The 22,934-nt window shown below is 40.9% G+C and overlaps 2 protein-coding genes across 4 annotated transcripts in view; both read right to left on the bottom strand.

The window, feature by feature from the left end:
- Positions 1 to 18,309, bottom strand: part of STAB2 (stabilin 2) — a 151,279-nt gene extending 132,970 nt beyond the window's left edge. The window contains exons 1-3 of the mRNA XM_068559982.1: positions 17,988 to 18,309; positions 13,945 to 14,078; positions 11,545 to 11,660 (exon numbers count right to left, since the gene is read on the bottom strand). Of these exons, the coding sequence (XP_068416083.1) occupies positions 11,545 to 11,660; positions 13,945 to 14,078; positions 17,988 to 18,065 (328 nt within the window). The 5' untranslated portion in view covers positions 18,066 to 18,309. The remainder of the gene's footprint in view (positions 1 to 11,544; positions 11,661 to 13,944; positions 14,079 to 17,987) is intronic.
- Positions 18,310 to 21,241: 2,932 nt separating this feature from the next.
- On the bottom strand, positions 21,242 to 22,133 carry LOC137775041 (voltage-dependent anion-selective channel protein 3-like). Of its 3 annotated transcripts, none has more exons than XM_068560665.1 (3): positions 21,865 to 22,133; positions 21,503 to 21,824; positions 21,242 to 21,415 (listed from the first exon to the last, which is right to left on the bottom strand). In XM_068560665.1, the coding sequence occupies exons 1-3, from the start codon at positions 22,131 to 22,133 to the stop codon at positions 21,242 to 21,244; spliced, it is 765 nt and encodes a 254-aa protein (XP_068416766.1). The 3 variants fall into 3 exon arrangements, with proteins under 3 accessions (XP_068416766.1, XP_068416767.1, XP_068416765.1); XM_068560666.1 differs by having other exon boundaries at positions 21,242 to 21,824; positions 21,865 to 22,018; positions 22,066 to 22,087; XM_068560664.1 differs by having other exon boundaries at positions 21,242 to 21,824.
- Between the last annotated feature and the right edge of the window lie 801 nt (positions 22,134 to 22,934).

Below are 22,934 nucleotides of genomic sequence, written 5' to 3'. Positions count from 1 at the left end.
TTCCCTACCCCAACTGCCCTTGTAGATATATCCCCAAAGACACTAGACTTGGCAAGCAGATGAAACTAAAATCAAGACGTGGCCCTCCCTGAAGGTGGACCGGGCCCACACCAGAGTGCGTGGCTTGGTGAACCAAGCATGGGCTGGATTTCAGCCCAGACTCACCCTGTTGGCCAATAATAACCTGTTGCAACTTTATGCAAAGTCTGCCACTTCACACCCACTGAATGAGGATCTCTGGGGTAAGACCCAGGAATATGCATTTTAACAGGCTTGACAGTAATTCTACTGCACAGTGTTGTTTGAGATCTGCTGGGTATGCTGTAGGAATTAATGTGCATGGTCCCCGACAGGGAGGCGGTGAAGGTGCTTCTTAGGCTGCTGGGAGGTGATGAGCTGATGGGCCTTTGCATGGGGATGGTTGTGTGGTGCCTGGGCTGGGCACCAGGCAGGGCCCTTGGTGCTTCAGCAAGGTTCTGCTGTGAATGAGCTTAGTGAGGAGGGAGTGCCTGGACACTTAAGTGGACCAAGACTTACTTCGGAGGAAAGTGCAGCACTGGGCAGCTGGTGGAAGGCCAGCATCCTGCCCTCATGGAGCTTACATTCTAGATTTCAATGAACACTGGGGACACGAGATCAAAAAGATATACTCTGTGACTTCAGGAAGATTACAGTCTAACTGCTTCATTTAGAAATTATTTTTCATCAGGAAATAGCAGGAATGAGGGAGGGGACATCACTACAAATCTTAGAGACATTAAAAGGATAATAAGCAGATATTACAAACAACTTTATGCCAATAAACTTGATGAAGTAGATGAGGTGAATAAATTTATTGTTCCAAACTACCAAAGATCATTCAAGAGAAAATTGATAACATGAATATCCTTGTATTTATTTAAGAAATTGAATTTGAAGTTAAAATCCTCCCCACAAAGAAAACTTCATGCCAGATGGCTTCACTGGTGAATACTACCTCACACTTAAGGAAGAAATTATATCAATTATATAAAAACTAGGAAACTGAAGAAGAGAGAACTCTTCCCAGCTCCTTCTATATGGAGAGCATTTTTACTCTGATTCTAAAACCTGACAAATACATTACAAGAAAAGAAAACTACAGACCAACATCTCTAAGGAGCATAGATATAAAATTCTTTAAAAATCTAAAACAACAATTAAAAATCAAAAAATTCTAAAACAAAATTTTGCCCACTGAATCCAACGATATACAAAACAGATAATACATCATGGTCAGTGCAATAAGGTAAGAAAAAAGACTCAAAATGGATACAGATTGGAAAGGAAGAAATAAAAACTGTCTTGATTCTCAGACAACATGATTTTCTACACAGAAAATTCAAAAGAATCTCCAAAAATTCATTAGAACTAATACATGAAGTTATAAGTTCTCAGGATACAAGGTCAACATACAAAAATCAATTACATTTCTATAAACTAACAGGGAACAGCTGGTGACTGCAATAAAAATATATAATTAAACATAATACCAAAGCCATGAAGAGCTCAGGTGGGAACATTACAACAATTGTGCAAAACCTGTAAGCTGAAATCTAGCAAACACCGACAAAAAATAAAAGAAGTCCTAAGTGAATGGGGATATACTGTGGTTATAGATTAAAAGAGTCAATATTTTACATTGTCCCTAAACTGGTCTATAGATTCACTGTAATTCCAGTTAAAATCCTAGCAGAATTTTTGGGTAGAAATTGATAAACTGATGCTAAACTTTATATGGAAAAGAACTAGAGTAACCAAGATAATTTTGAAAATGACCAGGTTGGAAGACTTACACTACTTAATTTCAAGACTTACTGTAAAGCTATAGTAATCAAGACAGTGTGGTAAGGTGAAGGGATAGACATATAGATCAATGGAACAGAATAGAGAGTCCAGAAAGAGACCCACGCATTGATGGTCAATTGATTGTCTACAATGGTCCAAAGGCAATTCAATGGAGAGAGCATAGCTTTTTCAAGAAATGATGCTGGAATTACTGGATATCTATATGTAAAGAAATGAACCTTGATTCAGACCATGAGTCACATACAAAATTTAACTTAAAATGGATGGTAGACCTAAACGTAATGCCTAAAACTGTAAAGCTTCTAGAAGAAAATATAGAAGAAAGGCTTTGTGACATTAGATTAGGCAAAGATTTCTAGATGTGATACACAAAGCAACGTCTAGAAAAGAAAAATTGAAATATTTGACCTCACCAAAATTAAGAATGTTTGCTCTTCAAAAGGCACTGTTTAGAGAATGAAAAGACAAGCCACAGACTTTGAGAAAATATTTACAAATCACATATCAAATAAAGGACCTGAATCTCAAATACTTAAAGAACTCTCAAAACTCAGTTGTAAGAAAACAACCTGAATGATGTATGAATAGCAAATAAGCACATGAACCATGCAAATTAAAATGAGCTGCAATAAAATGCTACTATACACCTATCAGAATGGCTGAAATTAAAAAAAAAAAATCTGATTATACCAAGTACTACCAAGGATACCGAACAACTGGAACTTTCATACATTGTTGGTAGGAATGAAAAAATGATGCACATACTTTGGAAAACAGCTTGGCAGTTCTTATAAAGTTAAAGTACATTCACTATACAATCCAAGACTCCCACTTCTAAGTATTTACTCAAGTGAAATGAAAACTTATGTTCACATTAAAACCTGTACATGAATGTCCATAGCAGCTTTATTCTTGCACCAAATTAGAAACCCAAATGTCTCTCAGCTGGTGAATAGATAAACTGGGTAGAACCACATAATGGTGGACTATGAAACACTGTAAAGGAATGAACTGCTGATACATGTAACAACATGGACGAATCTCAGATGCATTATGCTGTGGGAGAGAAGCCAGATTCACAAAGGTCCGTACTGTAGGATTCTGATTATAGGACGCAAAGGCATAATGATAGGCACAGAAAACAGATCAGTATTTGCCAGCGGTTGGGAGTTGGGGGAGGACATGACCAAAAGGGAATTTTGGGGGATGACCTAACTGTTCTCTATCTTAATTGTGGTGCTTGTTACACAACTGTTTAGGGTTGTCAAAGCTCATATAACTGTCCACCAAAAAGGGTGAATTTTACTGTATGTAAATTAAGACAAGAATAAATGAAAAAAATCCATTAGCAGATTATGTGCTTCAATGATAGATTTGGAAAAGGTGGTCAATGTCCCTATAAATAATTAAACTTTACTTCTATGTAGACCTCAGGGGTGTCCATTTCTGTAGTTTATACTCACTGGAAAGGAAAACAAACTAGGACACTAGAATCAGAAACGGCTGTTTTTAAACACGTGGTAAGTTACACAATTGCCTACCTTCAATCTCTAAATCTTTTCATTTGAATACTTTAGTGTGGTTGTAAGAAAATCAATGTTCTGGAAGTGTTTCTTCAGGTCCAGATAACCATTTAGCAAACCATTGGGCCAGATGTTGGTCTTAGAAAGACCAGTATGACTTGTTTTTCCTTTCTGTGCTGTCCTTGTTTGTTATTATTATTGTTGTTGTTATTGTTAGCAATCTAGACCCTGGGTGGAATGCCAAGAACATTACACATATTATCTCAGTATATTTAATCTCCACAACTGTGAACTATTAATCTTCACCCTGTGAAGTGGTTATTTTCACCATTTTATGTATGAGGACACTGCGGCATAGATAGGTCACAGGGCCATTGGGCTCAGAGATAACGATTCCCATTCAGCCCTGTGTGACTTTAAAGGCTTGTAATTGTGCTTCTCTGTATGGATAATTATTTTATATAATTATAAATATATATAATTGTATATAAATTATATATTTACATATATAATTATTTTAAATGGTTTAAGTGTTTTACAAGCCATTCATTTAATTAATTCAACATTCATTAAGTGCCTAGAATCATCTTCAAAGCTGGCAACGTCTTCTCTGTTTATTCGCAAGAAAGTGAAGGTTTAGCTGGGACAGAAAGGGGCCTGCCTGCCTCTCGCTGTGGGCGGGCAGGGGCTGATGAGGCAGCCTCTGGGCTTCAGGCTTATTTCTCAAGAGGTGCCCCAATGCCTCCTTGTCTGAGATGAGCAGCCTGTACATTCAGGGCCCACCGGGTGTCTGCCGGTTGTGAATTTGCTGTCTCCTGGGGTCTTCCTGAGCCTTAACATCACATACGCTGCAGGGGGTGTGAGGCTTTCTCTGCAGTGTGTTCCTCATTCTGGCCAGGCCTCTCTGCCAGTGGCTTGTGAGTCAGCAGGCTAAAGGGCAAAGTGAATGCTTACCGTTATGGACTGAATATCTATGCCCCCCAAATCCGTATGATAATGCCCTGACGTCCGGTGTGATGACATCTGGAGGTGAGGCCTTTGGGACATCATTAGGTTTAAACGAGATCATGAGGGTGGGGACCCCGTGATGGGACTAGAGCTCTTATGAGAGAAAGAGGGACCAGAGCTCTCTCTCTGCCTCTTGAGGACATAGAGAGAAGGCAACTGTCTACAAGCCAGGAAGAGGGCCCGCAACAGGAACTGGACCTGCTGGCACCTTGACCTTGGACTTCCCAGTCCTCAGAACTATGAGAAATACACGTCTGTTGTTATGGTATTCTGTTATAGCAGCTCGAGCGGACTAAGCCCCTACTGTCCCCACGTTCCTGAAGGGTAGGCCTTTGCTTTGACCTGAGGTATCAGAGTGACCCATGGGGTCCATGGAAAGGCAGACAATGGTGCAAAGAAAAATAATAAACCCAAGGGATCATAAGCTACATAAAAAATGAGATGCACAGAAATGTCCTTACCAAACTGAGTAGGGAGATAGTTATCAGCTCAATAATAGATGGAGAGGATTTGTTGAGCATTTACTATTTCTAAGCAGTTTGCATGCATGGTCTCATTCTGACAACAACCGTATAGGAAGCTACCATTCTCGTCCTCCTCCCCAGGTTATAGATAAGAAAACTGAGGCTCAGAGAGGTGAGGAACTTGCCCAAGATCACAGGGTTGGTAACTGTCGGAACTACCGCTGCTATCAGGCTTGACTCAAGATTTTGAGTCCTTAACACTAAGCCAGACTATACAAGATCAGTACCTTAGAATATAAAACCAATCCAAGACACACCTCCTGAAGTAAGGAGGTCAGCCAGTGATCTGAGAACCACAAAAGACAGAAATGGTAAGTAGCATATTCTGAATGCCTACCATCTGCCAGGCGCATCCTAGGTTCTTTACATGTACTAGGTCACTCAATCCTCAGCACCACCTTTGGAGGTAGTCGTATCAGCATCACCATCTCCATTTTACAGATGAGAAAACTGAGACTGAGGATTGGTTTACCAGATAAAATATAGGATGGGGTTTCCCTGGTGGCGCAGTGGTTGAGAATCTGCCTGCCAATGCAGGGGACACGGGTTCGAGCCCTGGTCTGGGAAGATCCCACATGCCGCGGAGCAACAAAGCCCGTGAGCCACAGCTACTGAGCCTGCGCGTCTGGAGCCTGTGCTCCGCAACAAGAGAGGCCGCGATAGTGAGAGGCCCGTGCACCGCGATGAAGAGTGGCCCCCGCTCGCCGCAACTAGAGAAAGCCCTCACACAGAAATGAAGACCCAACACAACCAAAAATAAATTAATTAAAAAAAAAATAGGATGCCAGTTAAATTTCAATTGCACATAAACAATGAATAAATGTTTAGAATAAGCATGTCCCAAACATTGTATGCATATTTGTTGTTTATCTGCAATTGATTTAACTGGGTATCCTTCATTGTTATTTGCTAAATCCGGCAGCTGGGCAGGGAGGGGAAGTAACTTGCAAGGTCCCAGAAGGAGAATGTGGTAAAGCTGAGAATGGAAGCCAGGCAACCTAACTTCAGGGTCTACAATCTTACTGTAAAACCACACTGCCCCTCAGGGCTAGGATGGAACTAGGGGGAACTCGGGTGTCATGGAATCAACTCCAGGCAGTGACAGGCACCCAGCTAATGGAAGCAAGTTTGCCAGGAGCAGGCTCGTGGGGGGGCAGGATGCCTCCCCAGCAGTTGACCTGGCCACACAACCAGGCATTTGGGTAAGGAGACAGGGACAGATTGGAGCTGGGGGTCTGCAGTGAGACGGCCCTTGTTTCCTACTCTGCTCTGCACTTATTAGCTGTCTCTAGTTGGGCGAGCTGCAAAAGCCCTCAAAGTCCCAGAGTCCTCACCTGGACTCTCAGGTGTGACTGTTTCTCCTCATCTGCTTTTGTGTCCCTCGCCCTCATCAGTCTGTGAGCTCCTTGGGGGTAGGGACTGGGCTTGTCATATAGGGGATTATGTGCAGCAAGCAGTAATCAAGAAATGCTCGATTTTTATGAGTTGGCCAACCCTGGAAGGAACTTTGGAAAAAAAGATAGCAGGAATGTGAGGGTATGGAGAGTCCTTCATTTGTTGTCCTAAATTGAAGGTTTTAACAATTTATGAAAACAACTTGTTCGGTTTTAAAATAAAAATTTTAAAGTAAAAGTGTATATTTCTGTCCTACTTCTCAAATCATTTTCTATCACCTCAGGTCCCCATTAGGTAAAAAAGATGGTAAAAACTGACATTCTCAGCAACCACACTTGAAAGAGCTATTCCAGAATTTGTTCTAAGGGCATGTTTCTAAGGCCTGGTGGAGGGCTCAAGCAGCTGATAAGGCTGTTTTCAGTAATTATCACATTTCCCTTTGGTCACTGCTACTCTGGGGGTCTCTTGCATCGTGACTTTGCTCACGCAGGAGGCTTACCCCTGACAAGCTGTCAGCAAATCATCAGCTGTTCTGTTCCTTTAAAGGCAGATAATGAACTTCCTGGCCAGGAAGAGGCCAGGGACCTCCCTGTAACTTTATCTCCCAGGAACTCCAGAAGTGGCTACTAGTGTCACCACCTTTGTTTCAAAGCCTGGTGCACAGAGCTAGGCAGAGACTATGTCCTGGTTTTCTAAAATGGTAAATATTCCATTGATAGCTCTGGTTGGAATTATCTGCCTGGGAAACCGTTGTGAAAATAGGTTCCTCACGTGAACTCAGCATTATTTGTCACTCGGAGCCAAATAGGACATGCCTCACAGAGTGGTTTCAAATCGATGTAGTCCATTTTTTGCAACCCAGGCAGTGAACGGCAGGGAACATACAAGAGGAAAGAAAAAGAGGTCTGAAAATGCAAATAACATGATGCAAAAAAATAAATGTGCATAATTTGATGACATTGACCTTACAAAGCATCAAGGCCATTTCCCTCTGAAATAATCAGATTGCTTTGGCCACAGTCAAGTTTCTGTGTAACCCTCCGCCCACATTCTTTTTCCATTACTCTGAGTTTTTGCACAGATCTGTTAATGTTCACCGTGGGACAATAAAGAACTGGGATGTTCAAATTTTAAAAAAGTATTTCCTCTGAAACAGAATACTGGTTGTTCAAATGTGATTTAAGTTTCAAGGTTAAAAATATGTTTCTGTGCTAATAAAACACATATGAGACTCCCATATGCAGATCTGACAAAGCTGTACAAGTTTTAATGAGGGAAAAGCAAGTTAAACCTGAGTAGAAACACCTTCCTTACATCAGGATGACATATTTTTTCCTCAGGTGAGAATTCATGCCTTATTCCTAATTTTAGAAGATAAGTAATTTTTTTCATTGTGCTTTTCTTTGTTTTCTAAGTTTTCAGAATTGATCGTCGAGTTTTCTGGTTTTGAATAAGGTACTATTATTAAAATAATTTAAAAAGTAACCCAGAGGTGTTAAGTGTGAATGTCTTTGTCAATGCATCAAAAAGGAAGTGGATTCTGCCTTTGTCTTGGAAAGAAGGCTATTCCAGAGCTTGTGCTTCCTCAAAAAGAAAGATGAACATACGTCAGCAGCTCCAAAATGGGCTTATCCTTGCAGAAATGTAAAGCGATAGCCAAGATCTCACTTGTCATCACCACAAAATGGGAGAAGTGAAATACATGGCAGAGTAGAGCATTTATCTCTTTCCTGAGCCAAAGGAAGGAAGTCTTTTGAGACATTTAGTATGTTTGGGAGATGAAGATAAAGCGAAGTGCCCTTTTGCCCCAATGAGAGGACAGCCTTGGTTTTCACGTTTTGCTTCTCTGGCCTCGAGACCTATCACAAGGAAAGGCTTGAACGTTCAAGGAACCCTGCAGAGTCCTTTGACTGTAGGGGTGAGTAGTGCACAATTTTTGCATAGCCCAGTGTGATGCATGAAACCCACTGAAGATCCTGAATCCTGTTGGCTGCGCCTATTTTTCGAGTAACCCACTGTTTAAGAAGGGCTCAGGGAAAGGGAGTCACTTTATTCGCCTTTCATGATCAGAGGTCTGTTTTGATTGTGATTCGCTCATTCATTTATTCATAAAATGTCTACAGAGTGCCTTCTTTGTGTTATAGACTCCGCTAAGTACTTTCCTCTATATTGAGGTTTTAAAATCCCTCCTAGAGTTTTGTAGAGTAGGACTTTTTACCCCCATTTGACAGCTAAGGAGACTTGGAGAAGCAGCAAGTCATTCTGTCATTCACTACGCTGGATGTGCTCACTTTCATTACTGCATCTTAGACAAAGCCTTTTCTTGTCTACGGTGTGTCTAATTAACTTAAGATCACATTAGTTTCCATGGGTTAGAAAGAGAAAAGCAAATAAAAAATTCAATTTTATCCTGATGACTATATGAACTGAAAGTGACCATGACCCTATCTGATGCTAAAAAATTCGTGAACTCTGGGTTAATTGCTTGATTCTGATGTGACAAATGCTTTGAAACATGAAGTGCCAATGTGCTGGGGTGAAACAGAGCAGAGTGGTTAACACAGAAGGGCCAGGGTATCCTAAACCCCAAACCTTGACCTTTCCAGGGTAAGGAGCATAATGCTGACATTGACTGGGAAGGCTGAAGGGACCTACCAATCGAAAGAGAAATTGGAATGCTCAACATTGCTAATCATCAGGGAAATGCAAATCAAAACCACAATGAGATGTCACCTCACACCTGCCAGAATGGCTATCACCAAAAAAAACACAGATAACAAATGTTGGCGAGGATGTGGTGAAAAGGAAACCTTCGTACATTGTTGGTGGGAATGTAAATTTGTGCAGCCACTGTGGAAAACTGCATGGAGGTTCCTCAAAAAAAATAAAAACAGAACCACCATATGGTCCAGCAATTCCACTCCTGGGTATATGTCTGGAAAAAACAAAAACACTAATTTGAAAAAGACATGCACCCCGATATTCATAGCAGCATTATTTACAATTACCAAGATATGAAAGCAATCTAAGTATCCATCAACAGACGACTGCATAAAGAAGATGTGGTGTATATATATATATATATATATATATATATATACATATATACATATACACACACACAATGGAATATGACTCAGCCATAAAAAAGAATGAAATTTTGCCATTTGCAACAACATGGATGAACTTGGAGGGTATTATGCTCAACGAAATAAGTCAGACAGAGAAAAACAAATACTGTAAATATCACTTATATGTGGAGTCTAAAAAATACAACAAACTAGTGAATATAAGCAACCTCACAGATATAGAGAATAAACTAGTGGTTACCAGTGGGGGAGAAGAAAGGGGGGAGGGGCAATATTGGGGTAGGAGATTAAGAGGTACAAACTATTAGGTATAAAATAAGTTACAATGATATATTGTACAACACAGGGAACATAGCCAGTATTTTATAAGTGGAGTGTAACCTTTAAAAATTGTGAATCACTATATTGTATACCTGTAACGTATAATATTGTACAGCAGCTATACCTCAATTTAAAAAAATGGGGGGCTTCCCGGGTGGCGCAGTAGTTAAGAATCTGCCTGCCAGTGCAGGAGACATGGGTTCAATCCCTGGTCCAGGAAGATCCCACATGCCGCGGAGCAACTAAGCCCATGTGCCACAACTACTGAGCCTGTGCTCTAGAGCCCGCGAGCCACAACTACTGAGCCCAAGCGCCACATCTACTGAAGCCCATGCACTCTAGAGCCCGTGTTCCGCAACAAGAGAAGCCACCGCAATGAGAAGCCCGCGCACCGCAACGAAGAGTAGCCCCCTCTCACCGCAACTAGAGAAAGCCCGTGCACAGCAACGAAGACCCAACACAGCCAAAAATAATAAATAAAAGTAAATAAATTTATATAAAAAATAAAAAAATTTAAAAATGGGAAAAAATAAAATAAAAAATACAGAAAAAAAGAGAAATTAGAAACACACTGGGTACTCTAGCTCTCTCTCTCTTTTTTTTTTTTTTAAAGACAAGTTCTGCTCCAGGCAGTGGGACAGAGTAGAAAGAGAGCAGGCTTTGGTGCCAGGAAGCCCTGAACTTGAACTTGCTTCACTTACCAGCCCGAAGGAGACAGGCAAGAGATCATCTTTAAATCAGATTCCTCATAGGAAAAATGGGGATAAAAAAGTCTAACTTAAAGATTTGCTTTAAGAATTAAATCATTATATAGGCCAACTACTTCTCTATTACCTAATGTCAGCAATATGGAGTAAATGGATGCTATTATTCATTTAATCATTAGTTAAAAAACCAGGAGGAAACATTATGCATATAATGTGGGCTCAACTATTTAGAAGCCATATGGAAAAAAAAAAAAGACCAAGGAAATAAGCCAAACTACTTATAGTTTTCTATGTGTGACAGAATACAGGTCACTATTTTTTCTTTCTTTATAACTTTCTAAACTTTACAAGCTGTGTACAATTTGCTTATGTTATTTTAACAAGAAAAACAAAGCAAAAGAGAAGTAATCTCTCCCTTTAAGTATTTAGATCCTTAAGGAGATGTTTTCATTACATCTTAGAAGATGGAAAACAAATGGTAAATTCATGATTAAAATGCCTGATTTTTACTATCACTCCTGCCCCAAAAGGGATCTCACGTAATTGGCATGTCATATCAGGGACTTAGTCACTACTTGAGTGTTAACATCTTTAATCAGGATAGAAGTTCAATTTCAGCTGACAAATGCTATGCTTGACCAGAGGAGTCTAGCTATACCATTGACTCAGGTTTGGCTAGTGGTTTTTCTTACAATGGAACCTGACCATTACAGAGTTCGATATTGCATCCTAAGACAAAGTTTTAGAAGAGTTAATGATTATCTTGGTTGCTAAACAATACCTACAGTCTTTGAGGTATTGTAATCAAATATCTTCTTAAAGAAAATTGTATTGAGGTTATAATAGCCCAGCAGTCTTACTTCCTCTCTATGGTCAATAATCTTTTTTATAGAAATGGATATCCTTTCAATTGTCCCCTTTTCTGACTTGTAAAGGAATTGTCTTAAAGAGAGATCTCTTTAAATGGAGGAAAGCAGATATTGATATAAAAGCTGACAGGGCTAGAAAGATTTTCTACATATAGATGGAAATGGAAATTTCTAGAAAAAGATGCTAACATTCTCTTTATCAGGCTTCCTTCCTCTTGATTTTCTGTAAAATGAGACATTGAGAACCAAATACCATCAAAGGAAAGTGTTGTGCCACTTACCCATGCAGTCTGGGCCCCAGTGGCCTGGACAGCACTGAGGCTGGAGATAGTCCTTCCTACAGATATGGCGGCATCCAGGGAGAGACAGCGAGTATGTTCTGACCTCAAAGGTGTACCTTGGAGGGTAAAGAGAGGACATTAGCCCATGATTAGGGCAACGCAGTGAACTCCGGGCAGCGAGATTTCCATAGATTTTTATTTAGGTCTTTATACTTGCCTATATTTTAAAATATGTAGATTGAGCACATTTTGCTTCCTAGGTAAAATAAAGCATAATCATGATTCATCTTTAATTGTAAGAAACAGATGAAAAAAATCAGGGAAGGATGAAAATAAGGGTGAAATATCTAAAATGTTAGAAGCGAAGTTAGTAGATGAAAGAAATGATGCTAGGTTCTAGGCACATGCTATAGGTGGGCTTCAGACTTGTCACTGAGTGTCCCAGCAGCCAATGCAAGAAGGGAAAGATCAAGAGTTTTGTGATGCACAGTACCTGTGGATTTAAAATAAACTGACCATTCAGGATTTGCACATTTTTTTGTATATACCATAGATAGAAAATTTCTGTGAGAGGTGTTGTAATGTAGTGAGCAATATTTGCCATGGTTTTCTTGATACAATCGTGAGTTCCTTAGAACAGTTTTTGTACCAGCTGAGGAACAGTTCTGGAATAGCTAGTCTACAGAGGTTAAATACTTGTCTATTTACAGGGATCTCTGTATGGATGACTTATTCTAGGACTTGACTTCAGTGTATCTAGAGCCATGAATATCATTTCTTACTATTGGGCTGTTAAGAATAGTGTGACGGTGAGTTCAAGGTTGTACTCCTAAACCAGTCCCTGGAATGTAGCTGACTCACCAAAGAGCTACTGGCTTTATGGGCAGTCGAGTTGGAGATAGAGTTGATGATTTCTTTGAAAGGTTGAGCATATTGGCAGGGACATCTCTTCACAAAGAAGGGGACAGGGGGAGCCCAAAAGAGAACGAAAATGTCCCCTCAAGAACCAGTCTTGGCATAGAAAACAAACTTATGGTTACCAAAGGGGAAAGTGGGAGGGGGGAGGATAAATCAGGAGTTTGGGATTAACAGATACACACTACTATATATAAAATAGATAAATAATAAGGACCTACTGTATAGCACAGGGAACTATATTCAGTATCTTATAATAAACTGTAAGGGAAAAGAATATGAAAAAGAATATATATGTATATTTATAATTGAATCACTTTGCTGTACACCTGAAACTAACACAACATTGGAATTCAACTACAGTTAAAAAAAGTTTATATAAAAAAACCAGTCTTGGGTTTGTTTCAGCATAGCTGAATGACACATCAAAGTTCTCAATTCTAAAACAGACAGCCTGAATGCAATAATCTTATATGCTGTGTGTGTGGGAATTGGGGGGAAGGTGGGGTGGAATACATAACCAAGTACACACTTTGGCCATGAAAAAAAAATAATCAGTATAAAAAGTTCTCAGTAAAGTCCCCATATAATTTTAACCTTGAACCCCAAAGCTTTCTGATGTACTTTCTCAGGGAATCTGGTCTCAAACGTGTGCCCACTTTGGCAACTAAGTGGTTAACTGCTGTATATGCTTGCTAATTCCAGGCCAGGTAATGTTGGGAAACTTCTATTAAAAATGATGACTTGGAAAAAAAAAAAAAAATGATGACTTGGGGTTTTAGGATATAGTACAGTCGCATTAAGCAAACGTGAATTTAAAACAGTGTGATATAACAGTGTTAATGGTTTCATTTTATACAAAATTCTTCTAATTCTTCACCCCTGAATTAAAAACAAACTCATTGAGTACTGTCTAATTTTTGAATTAGTAGACTGAGTAAATTAAAATTTGTGTTTGCATTTGAGCTGTATGGCTGCATCCATGAGCTGGTGGGCAGAACTGCTTGTCATCCTTTGCAAGGATTAGCCTTGAATTATGAGAGTTTTGAATCATAAGAGGGCTTCAAGAATGCTACACTCACATACAATGCAAGAAAGCTGTAAATCCTTTGTCTCCCTTCTTTGGGTTCTAATTAGTATCAGGGTGCATAGCTAGTTTGTAAGATGACTATCAGACCCAAGGCTTTTAACATGTTCTGACTAGAACCTTTTCCAAAGGAAACAAACCCCAGATTTTCAAAATAAAGAAGGGCAAGATGAAGGCAGAATATTTTTGTGCAATTTTGTATGAAAACATGAATTGTAGTATATTTTTTAGACTCAAGGTTATAGTTGTAAGTTACTGAAGTTTGGGTTCAATGTAACCTTAGAGTAAGAGAAAATCATGGAAATGCTTTGTAGTTTTTGAGTTGGGAAGTTTCAATTCGGATTCACAATCCTTTGAGTTCCAAGACTCCAGCACACATATTTTCTCATAATGAGTACCTGCAATCTCGGATCCCTATGGTGCCATTGGTAATCTTGGTGTAACCATGTGGGCATTTCATTCCAAAGTTGAGTGAGCAGGATTTGCACTCAGTCCTAATTGTAAGGAGAGACTTCTTATCACATCTTTTTGCCTGTGAAAACATTAAAAAAAAAAAATCAAGTCCCATTAGCAGAGCCTGGGTTGGCCAATCTTCTCCATTAGCTTCATGTAAATGAAACGACAGGGATGGCAATGAGGTTGATTGGTAATGACTGGCGGGTCTTTCCATCTTATCTGCAAGGACTGTTGGAATCAACAAGCAATGTCTACCACGGCTGTGGACAAGGGAAGGCGCTGCTCATACCACCCATTTGCCATAACTGATCTCAAGTCTGGAGTCTGGCAAAGTAGAGCAATGTCACTATTTACACATATCCAAATGGGAAACCTGAAGTATACTGCAGGGTACACTTTTCAAATGGGAAATTGTAAGCAGGTTATTCAAGATCAATTGATCATAGGTCAATAGGTCTCAAGAATATTCTTTCAGCATTAATTCCATAGGAATAGTCTAGTTTGGGTGCTAAATGCTGTGAAGCATACAGTTCCTGCTCCAAAGATGTTTGCAATCTTTTGATTATAATCCAGCTAGAACGTGGGCTCCGTAAGAGCAGAGATTTTTTCCTGTCTTGTTCTCTGCTGTACCTTAAGCACCTAGAGCAGTGTCTAGCACCTAGTAGTGCTTAGTAAATACTTGATTTTTTTAATAGCTCTTTATTGGAGTTGCTTCATAATACTGTTAGTTTCTGTTCTGTTGTACAACAAAGTGAGTCAGCCATATGCATATATATGTCTTCATATCCCCTCCCTCTTGAGCCTCCCTCGCATCTTCCCTATCCCACCCCTCTAGGTGGTCATAAAGCATGGAGCTGATCTCCCTGTGCTATTTTACATTCGGTAGTGTATATATGTTGATGCTACTCTCACTTCGCCCCATTTTCCCCCTCCCACCCTGTGTCCTCAAGTCCATTCTCTATGTCTACATCTTTATTCCTGCCCTGCAGCTAGGTTCATCAGTGCCACTTTTTTTTTTTTTTTTTGAGATTCCATATATATGCATTAGCATATGGTATTTGTTTTTCTCTTTCTGACTTACTTCACTCTGTATGACAGACTCTAGGTCCATCCACCTCACTAAAATAACTCAGTTTCGTTTCTTTTTATGGCTGAGTAATATTCCATTGTATATATGTGCCATATCTTCTTTGTCCATTCATCTGTCGATGGACATTTGAATGAATGACTTGTGGGAAATCACAGACACACTAGAAATAATCACTTGGCAACATCAGATGGCAGAGAATTCACTGTTAAAATGAATGACACAGACACACTTTGGCCTTGTCTTCAGGATCCCTTGTCCACGATCCTGGTGCTGATCCTTCATGGATATCCTCCTCTTTCTCAAGTTTCCTTCATCTCCCCATCGAGCTTAAGAAGCAGCAGCTTTGTACAATGAAGAGATGCTGAACTTGAGGCTCAGAAGACCTAAGTTTAGAATCAACCTTTGTATCTTGCTAAGCATACAGTCTTGAATGAATTCCTTATTTTTTGCCATCATCTGTAAAGGGGGGATATTAATAACCACCCTGCAGGTTATTGAGACCTGAGTGATATAAGACGCGCAAGTCACCTAGCCCAGTATCTAGAATATCATAGGCCATAAATGCTTGTTCCTGTGACATTTCTGTTCTTACCTGTGTTTGGCTGGTTGCCTCTCCTCATCGGAGTGTTCTTTCCCCTCCCCTTGGCTATCCACACCTCAACACCCTGTGTAACACCATGTCCACAAAACCACACTTATTTCTCTTCCTTTTCTCGACTTCTCCCTATGGCTGGACAGTGGAGCACATTCTGTTGTCTTTCTCTCCACTTAAAAACCCCTTGCCGGAGAGGACCACTTCTCCTATTTCTTTGTCATCCCACAGCTTATCCCCTGGGCCCAGCATTAGGTTACGGGTGGTGGGAAAATAACTACTTCTAAGTTCATTGAAATACGTAAAGGCTGCATAAGAAGAAAGCTTACATTTACAGGGCAATATATGGTTATTTACACTTCCAAAGGCATCATCTTATTTGATCTTGACCACCCTAAAGACAAGTAGGGGAGGTATCATCATCCTCATTTTAGTGGGGAGAAAACTGAGGTGGGGGTAGGTCCAGTGACTTGCCCAAGGTCACGCTGTCAGTTAGTGGCCTTATGATTCCTTGATCAGTCATTGCTCTTCCCCATACTGTATAGTGGTGTATAGAAAACAAAATTTGTTTTTACTGGCAGCTTTCATTTGGTGATCTTTATGAACCAAAACAGCACTAGAATGTTCTTTGTGAAATAATAAAAGCCACTCTTAGATATTGTTTGAGTTAATTCCCTCTAATGGTTAGGGCATATCTACACTTCTTTTAAGCAGGATTTTCTTTACATTAGGGTTTCCCATTTGGATAAGTTTATGGGGTGACAGTACTTTTTCTTTTCTTAGTCAGCCAGAATACTCTCTCTTCAAGGAACCCCTTGATCTTCAAATTGTCGTTTTCAAATGGAAAGGCTCATTCTCTCTCTCTCATACAGTCCCGTCTAAAAAGTAAACTCAGCTTTAAAATCAGTCAAGGCCTGACTTGTGTACTAAAGCAAGCACTCAACAATGATGATGATGGTGGTGATGTGGATGATAATTCTTGCTGTCTGTGGAGCAATGATGGGGAGAAACTGAAGCTCAGAGGGACTAAGTAACACGCTCAGGGTTCAACAGCTAGTAAGCCATGGAGCAGTGACTGGTCCTTAAATAGTTGTTAAACAAAGAAAAGCCCCAGTTCAAACTTGCCCTTATCTAACCTCATAGCTGGAGCACTTAACCCTTATGCCATCTTCCAATGTTTCAGTGAAAAACCTTATCATAGTATAGCCAACTGGAGTAAAATTGGTGTTGATAAAAATGTGTCTGGCACAAAACAGATTCACAGACATAGAGATCGGAACTGTGGTTGCCAAGGGGGTGGGGGGATAGGGGAGGGATGGATTGGGAGTTTGGGATTGGCAGATGCAAACTATTCTATAGAGAATGGATAAATCACAAGGTCCTATTGTAGGGCACAGAGACCTATACTCAGTATCTTGTGATAAACCATAATGGAAAGGAATATGAAAAAAGAGTGTATACATATGTAAAAATAATTGCCTGGCACAGGTCCAGAATCATGTTTATGTTTTATTATTAATAGAGCAGAAATCCTATCTCGTGAAATACATTTTAAATAAATCACTCAGATTGCCTCTCATATACCTCCCCCTTTATTTATTTTTATTTTTGGCTGCGCAGCATGCAGGATCTTAGTTCCCCGCCCAGAGACTGAACCCATGCCCCCTGCTGTGGAAGCATGGAGTCCTAACCACTGGACTGCCAGGAAAGTCCCTCACATACCCTCCTTTAGCCTGGACTTAGCTGCAGAACTGGTATTGAACCTGCTATACGATGACAACTCACGTGAGCCTGCGGGACAGGCAGGAGTGCTGGTGTCCTTCACAAGGACTATCCACTCGACTGCCCTGGGTACTTCTACTCAACTCGTGGTAGGTAGATGGATGGACTCCTGGCACATTTGGTGACATGGTGTTTCTCAATCAGTTATCACCCAACCTGGAATTCCGCAGAGCTCCTCTCTACTCAGCTCTCTACAGCCATTGTTATTTTCTACATTCAGAATGATGCAATGGGAGGTATTCATTAAAGCAAACCGACAAAAAGGATAGCAAAATCCACAGTGGATAGAGGGATGTTAGCACTTAAATCAGAGATCCCAACAATGGCATTTTAACACAGGAATAGAACGGGGTTAGCACCCCTTCAGACAGATCCCCATTAGCATTCTATTCTCCACAAGCTTTCTATTTTGTGAAGTCCAGATAGTACCATTTACCTATGACAACGTAGGAAAGCAAAAAGTTTATGTACACAATCGTGAACGTAAACACATTTTTTAAAAAACGCAAGTTTCATCTTACCTGCTCTGCAGTTTCAGGCAGGGAACAGAGATTTTGTGCTGCCAATCCAAGAAAAAGAAGTATTAAAATTTGTAGCATGGTGAGGAAATATTCGCTTCTTCTCCGCGTCAGGCACCTGTCAGGACTATTTAGCTACATTAACTTAGTCTGATGAATGCCCAGTGAATTCTTTCTCATTTCAGTGTTTGCTTTTAAATCTTTTCCTCTCCTTTTCCTGGATTGAAACAGATGATCTGTGAGAACTGCCTCTAGACAGGAAAAATGGCCAATCTAGGGGTCGTGGTGAAATCGGCCACTCTCAACTGCATACACGTCTGGCTCAATGACAGGATATCCTCAAGGCTCTGAGGCAGAGACACGGTCCGGAATTTTTGTGCTTTATGAAACTCCCAAGAAAAAGCTCCTGCCTCCTACTGCCCTGCCCATCCGCCTCTGGTCCTGCCTACTTCTGGCCCCAGGCCCTGCCAACATTTACGCAGCCACACCATAGAAAACTGCAGGCCTCTCCCCCTGAATGCAAAGGTCTGAGCTTGCCATCAGGCAGTTTAAGCAGGGATGCCCATAAATGGGCACAGTTCCAGGCATGGAGGGGATGTTGCAGAAGGCCGGGTCCTTGACTTGGACGAGGATGGTGGCAAACTCTACCACAAAGAAATGTCTCTTTGCAGATGCCATTGGTTGGGTTTTTGACCCATCCTCTCACCTATTCCAGGTCACTTCAGTAGCAAATAACTGAGTCTGTAGGTCTCATCTTACCCTTTGAGGCCCAGATCTAATGGCATCCCTTCCAGGAAGGCTTCCTGTCCTGCTCCTCCAATATCATCTTAGAGACTTTCCCAGCATTTTGCGCATCATTCTATGAAAGCCCAGTCATATCCATCATAATTCTCTGGTCTGTATGTCTGTCTCCTGTGCCCAGTTGTGAATTCCTTGCAGAGAGGGGCTAGCCTTCATCTTCTGTGTCCCCAGCAGCTTAGAGCAGAGACCTGCATTTGAAAGTAAGAAAAATAACAATAGCCAACACTTGTTGAAAACTTACTATGTGCTTCTCACTATGTTAGACTTCTCCATGGATTAACCTATTTAATCCTCATAATTCTTGGTGAAATAGGATTGTTCTCCCCATTTTACAGATGAGGCAACTGAGGCAGAAAGGTTAGGCAACAACTTTTCTAAGGTCACACAGCTAATAGGTGAGGATCCAGTTTTCAAACTGGGTGGCTCTAGATCCAGTACTGTTAACCACTACCCTCTACTGCTTAAAACAATAGCTAATGAATAAATAGCAGGTGGTGCTCCGGTCTCATTGACATGATAGAAAACTGTCAGGCTGAGCACCACAAAGGATAACGTCTGTGCTAATCAACAAGACAGGCTTATGAGGGTACATCTCATGACACTGAGTTAATTGGGAGACTGGCAGTTAGAGACTAGTTTTGGTTAAATAATCCTTACTCTGCAAAATCTTTCCTTCTGGATTTTTGAAATAACATTACATTATATTGATCAATAATCCAAGAAAATTCTGGTACAGATAAGCCCTTCAGAGGCTAACCCAGAGGTCTGAATGAGAAGACGCCAGATGAGGAAGTCCTTACAATCCCTTGGTTCAGTGGATTTCAACCTCATTTAGAATTTTGGAGAAGCTTAAATTTTTTTTTTTTTTTTCCAATGTCTACCCTACTCCAGAACAATCAAATCGGTACGTCTGGGGGTGGGGCACAGAAATCGTATTTTTCAGAGTTTCCTAGGTGATTCCACTTGCATGGATGACTGCTGCTTAAGGAAAAATTAAATTTTATTGTGTGAAGTCAATGAGATTGAGGTTAATCTGTTATAGCAGTTGTGTTACCTTGACTTATACAGGAAGGAAAGAAGTTGGAAGCTTTTTTCTGATTGTTTTCTCTCTGAAGAACATGGATAAGTGTCTGGGTCTTGGAATGGGTTAGATTCCTGGCGGGGGGAGAAGAACCATACTTGCATTTCCTAAATAGTTGTGGAAGATGCTGCAGGGGGTGCTGGGGAAGAATTCTATCAGATAATTTGGAAAACTCTGCCTCTGCCGTCCCTTTCTTAGGGATTGACCATGCTCATTAGCTCATTAAAGGTGCTGAGACATCCCTCAGTAAAACATAAGGTAACAAAACCAAACAAAAACAGTTCAACTTTGCTTAAAGCAGTATTTTCCAGAACTTTTAGACCAAGAGATGTTTTCTCTTTGCAAACTAACCTTAGCACCTCCAGATCTATGTTCTATTGCTCCTGCCTAGGAAAATACTATCCTAGATTTTAGCAGGTTGAATGTTCCATTTTTAAATTACGAGGATGCAGAAGTTAGCTTGCCAGTGGCCATGGGGATTCCGCAGTTCAGGACCTGTTCATACACTTTATCTATTAGTTGCATTAGAAACATTTCTAAATATGTGGATTTGTTTAGAAATTGAATGGTTTTATTTCTGTGAGGCTCATTTGATTGCTATGAACAGAGGTTCTTCAAGTTATTTCAAATCCCTACCACTGCCTCCCTGCAATGAACAAGTGCTTAAAATGGTGCCTAGCACATAGTGGGTGCTCAACCATTCTTAATATTATTATTAGAATATGCTAATGTCATAGACAACAGCTACACAAATCTATACCCTTAGCCCAGTGTAGCTGTGAGGTAGCTCTGGATTTCCTCTGTCCCGGGTTGACGCAGTTCTGCTGATCTGTGTGTCCCTCACGGGGTGGGATGTCATTTTCTCTACTGTGGTCCATACTCCTTTTTGCTGATTGTTATAGTTTGTCTCTTAACCATTCAAAGTTGTTTTCAGACAAGGATTTTTGTTTTCCAAATGTGTTGGGTTTATTTTACTCTGATGCAAAACCAAAGATTCCACTATCGCACAGAGACCAATATATTACAAGGTCATGAAAAAGTGGTGTGGGACATGCAGGACGGGTGGACAGCTGGAGGGTCAGGTCATCTCCTTTGTAACATGACACTACACCGTCGCTGAGCAACACATTGAAAATAACACTGCGGGACTGAACTGAAACGTGTCACGAACATGACAACTTCCGGACATGCCTTCAAGCACCTCCCTTAGGATGGACTCGATATCTGGGCTTCAGCGTGGGGAAGACTACAGTTCTTTGGAAGAATAAAAAGTTCATACTTTTGAAATTTCACAGAAGAATTTTAAGGCCAAAACATAGTGGGTTCATTTCTCTCCACCTCCAGGGACAAAGCTGATGCTTTATTCAAAACCACATTAAGCTTCTAGCTCAAATCCCAGCCTGAGCTTGTGTCCTTCTGCACTGAAGTTCTTTCCATGGATGAGAGCTGACAGGGTCAGTTTCACTCCTGGTCGAAGGGTCTGAGTATAACCCAGTCCAATCAGGCTGGCATTATTTACTTTAGCAGATAGAGAAGTTCTACAATCCAGCTTGTACTTAGCGGCAATGCCGAAACATGTGTTGTTCCTGCCTGCCGCCCACACAAGGTTTATTGGTGTTTCAGTCTTCTTGTTCACCTTCTGGTAGATCCACCCTCCAAATTCAATGCCATCGTTCACGTGAGTATGCAGCTGGTAGTCTGCGGCCTTGTAACCCAGGGTGAAATTATTCTGTGACAGTTTGGATTTGGCTGTGTCTAAACCCATCTGATAGCCAGCAAGCCAACCTTCAAAGGCCAACACAGCCCAGCCATAGATGGTTTGTCCAGAAAAATCTATATCAACATTATTGCCAAGACTGAAACAATCCCGTTTATAGGAGGCCTTCAATTTCCCACTCTTCTTTCCTGTGTTCGGGACAAATATGGTATCGAGAGTCAGTTTCAACCCTTGAGTTGAACTTATGCGTTGAGTTGAATGAACTTGAGCTGAGTTTCAACTTACTCTCCAAAGAGATTTCTGTCCCAAGAGTATTGTCTCTGTTCCACTTTTGGGTGAAGGTCAGTCCATAGTTACAAATCTTGTATTTGGTTTCTAGGTTGCCTGATGCTTTCCCTGTAACAGTGTAAGCATGACCAGAAGTAGAAAACTCCACTCTACTACATAACTTGGTTCTCAGATCTATTTTGACCATGCTAAACCCATATCCTTTGCTGAAGACATCCTTGGCAGACTTTCCTAGGTCACAGTAAGTCAGTGTGTTACACATATCTCCGACGGGATGGCCCGTCAGCTCCGCCAGGGCACCGCTGAAGCCAGACAAGGATTTTAAATCAACAACACTACACAGGCAGTTTGTTCTCTCCAATATCCCCTATTATGCTGCTGGCAGTTACTTAAGACCTGGGAATGGCTTTCCCCTGCCCAGGGCTGCCCTCCTGCTCTCTCATTGCTTCCTCCTTATGTCCCCCTTGACTAGTACTCACCTCCTTTGCCCCCGCGATCTGTCCTCAGCAGTGACAACATGAGAGGTGATAGTTTCCTCTTGGGTGAGAGGATTAATTTCCTGATTGGAATGTGGAGACTTTTCCCATATTGGAAAAGGCAAAGAGGGGCTGGGACACTTCCTGGGTAAGACTGTTGTGCATCCCCTATGGCTATAGGATTCTGAGTTGTTAGTGGTCCTTTCTCTACATCATGCCAGTTACCGAGATTTTAGTCCTTGGTCACTTCGACTAATAAAGCATTTCACGTGTGCCCTGACCAGCATTCCAAGGAGGGAGAATCTTCATCCTCGCCATCACCAACATGACCATCCTCATCGTCACCATCACAAACACACACATAGCTTTTACACATGCCAGACACTCTAAACTTTTAACTCAGTCTTCACCACAAGCCTAGGACAGAGGTATCAGTAACATATACTATCCCCATTTCGCACATGAGACTGAGGCAGACAGAGGTTTACTCACTTGTCCAAGGTCACAAGGCTAGTAAGTGGTGGAGCGGGGACTTGAACCCAGGCAGTGTGAAGCCACTGGTTGATGCTGAAGCATCATCTACAGGA

The sequence above is a fragment of the Eschrichtius robustus genome, chromosome 13 (assembly GCF_028021215.1).
Source record: "Eschrichtius robustus isolate mEscRob2 chromosome 13, mEscRob2.pri, whole genome shotgun sequence".
In the NCBI taxonomy this organism is placed as follows: Eukaryota; Metazoa; Chordata; class Mammalia; order Artiodactyla; family Eschrichtiidae; genus Eschrichtius; species Eschrichtius robustus.
This window is presented reverse-complemented; position numbering and strand designations above follow the sequence as displayed.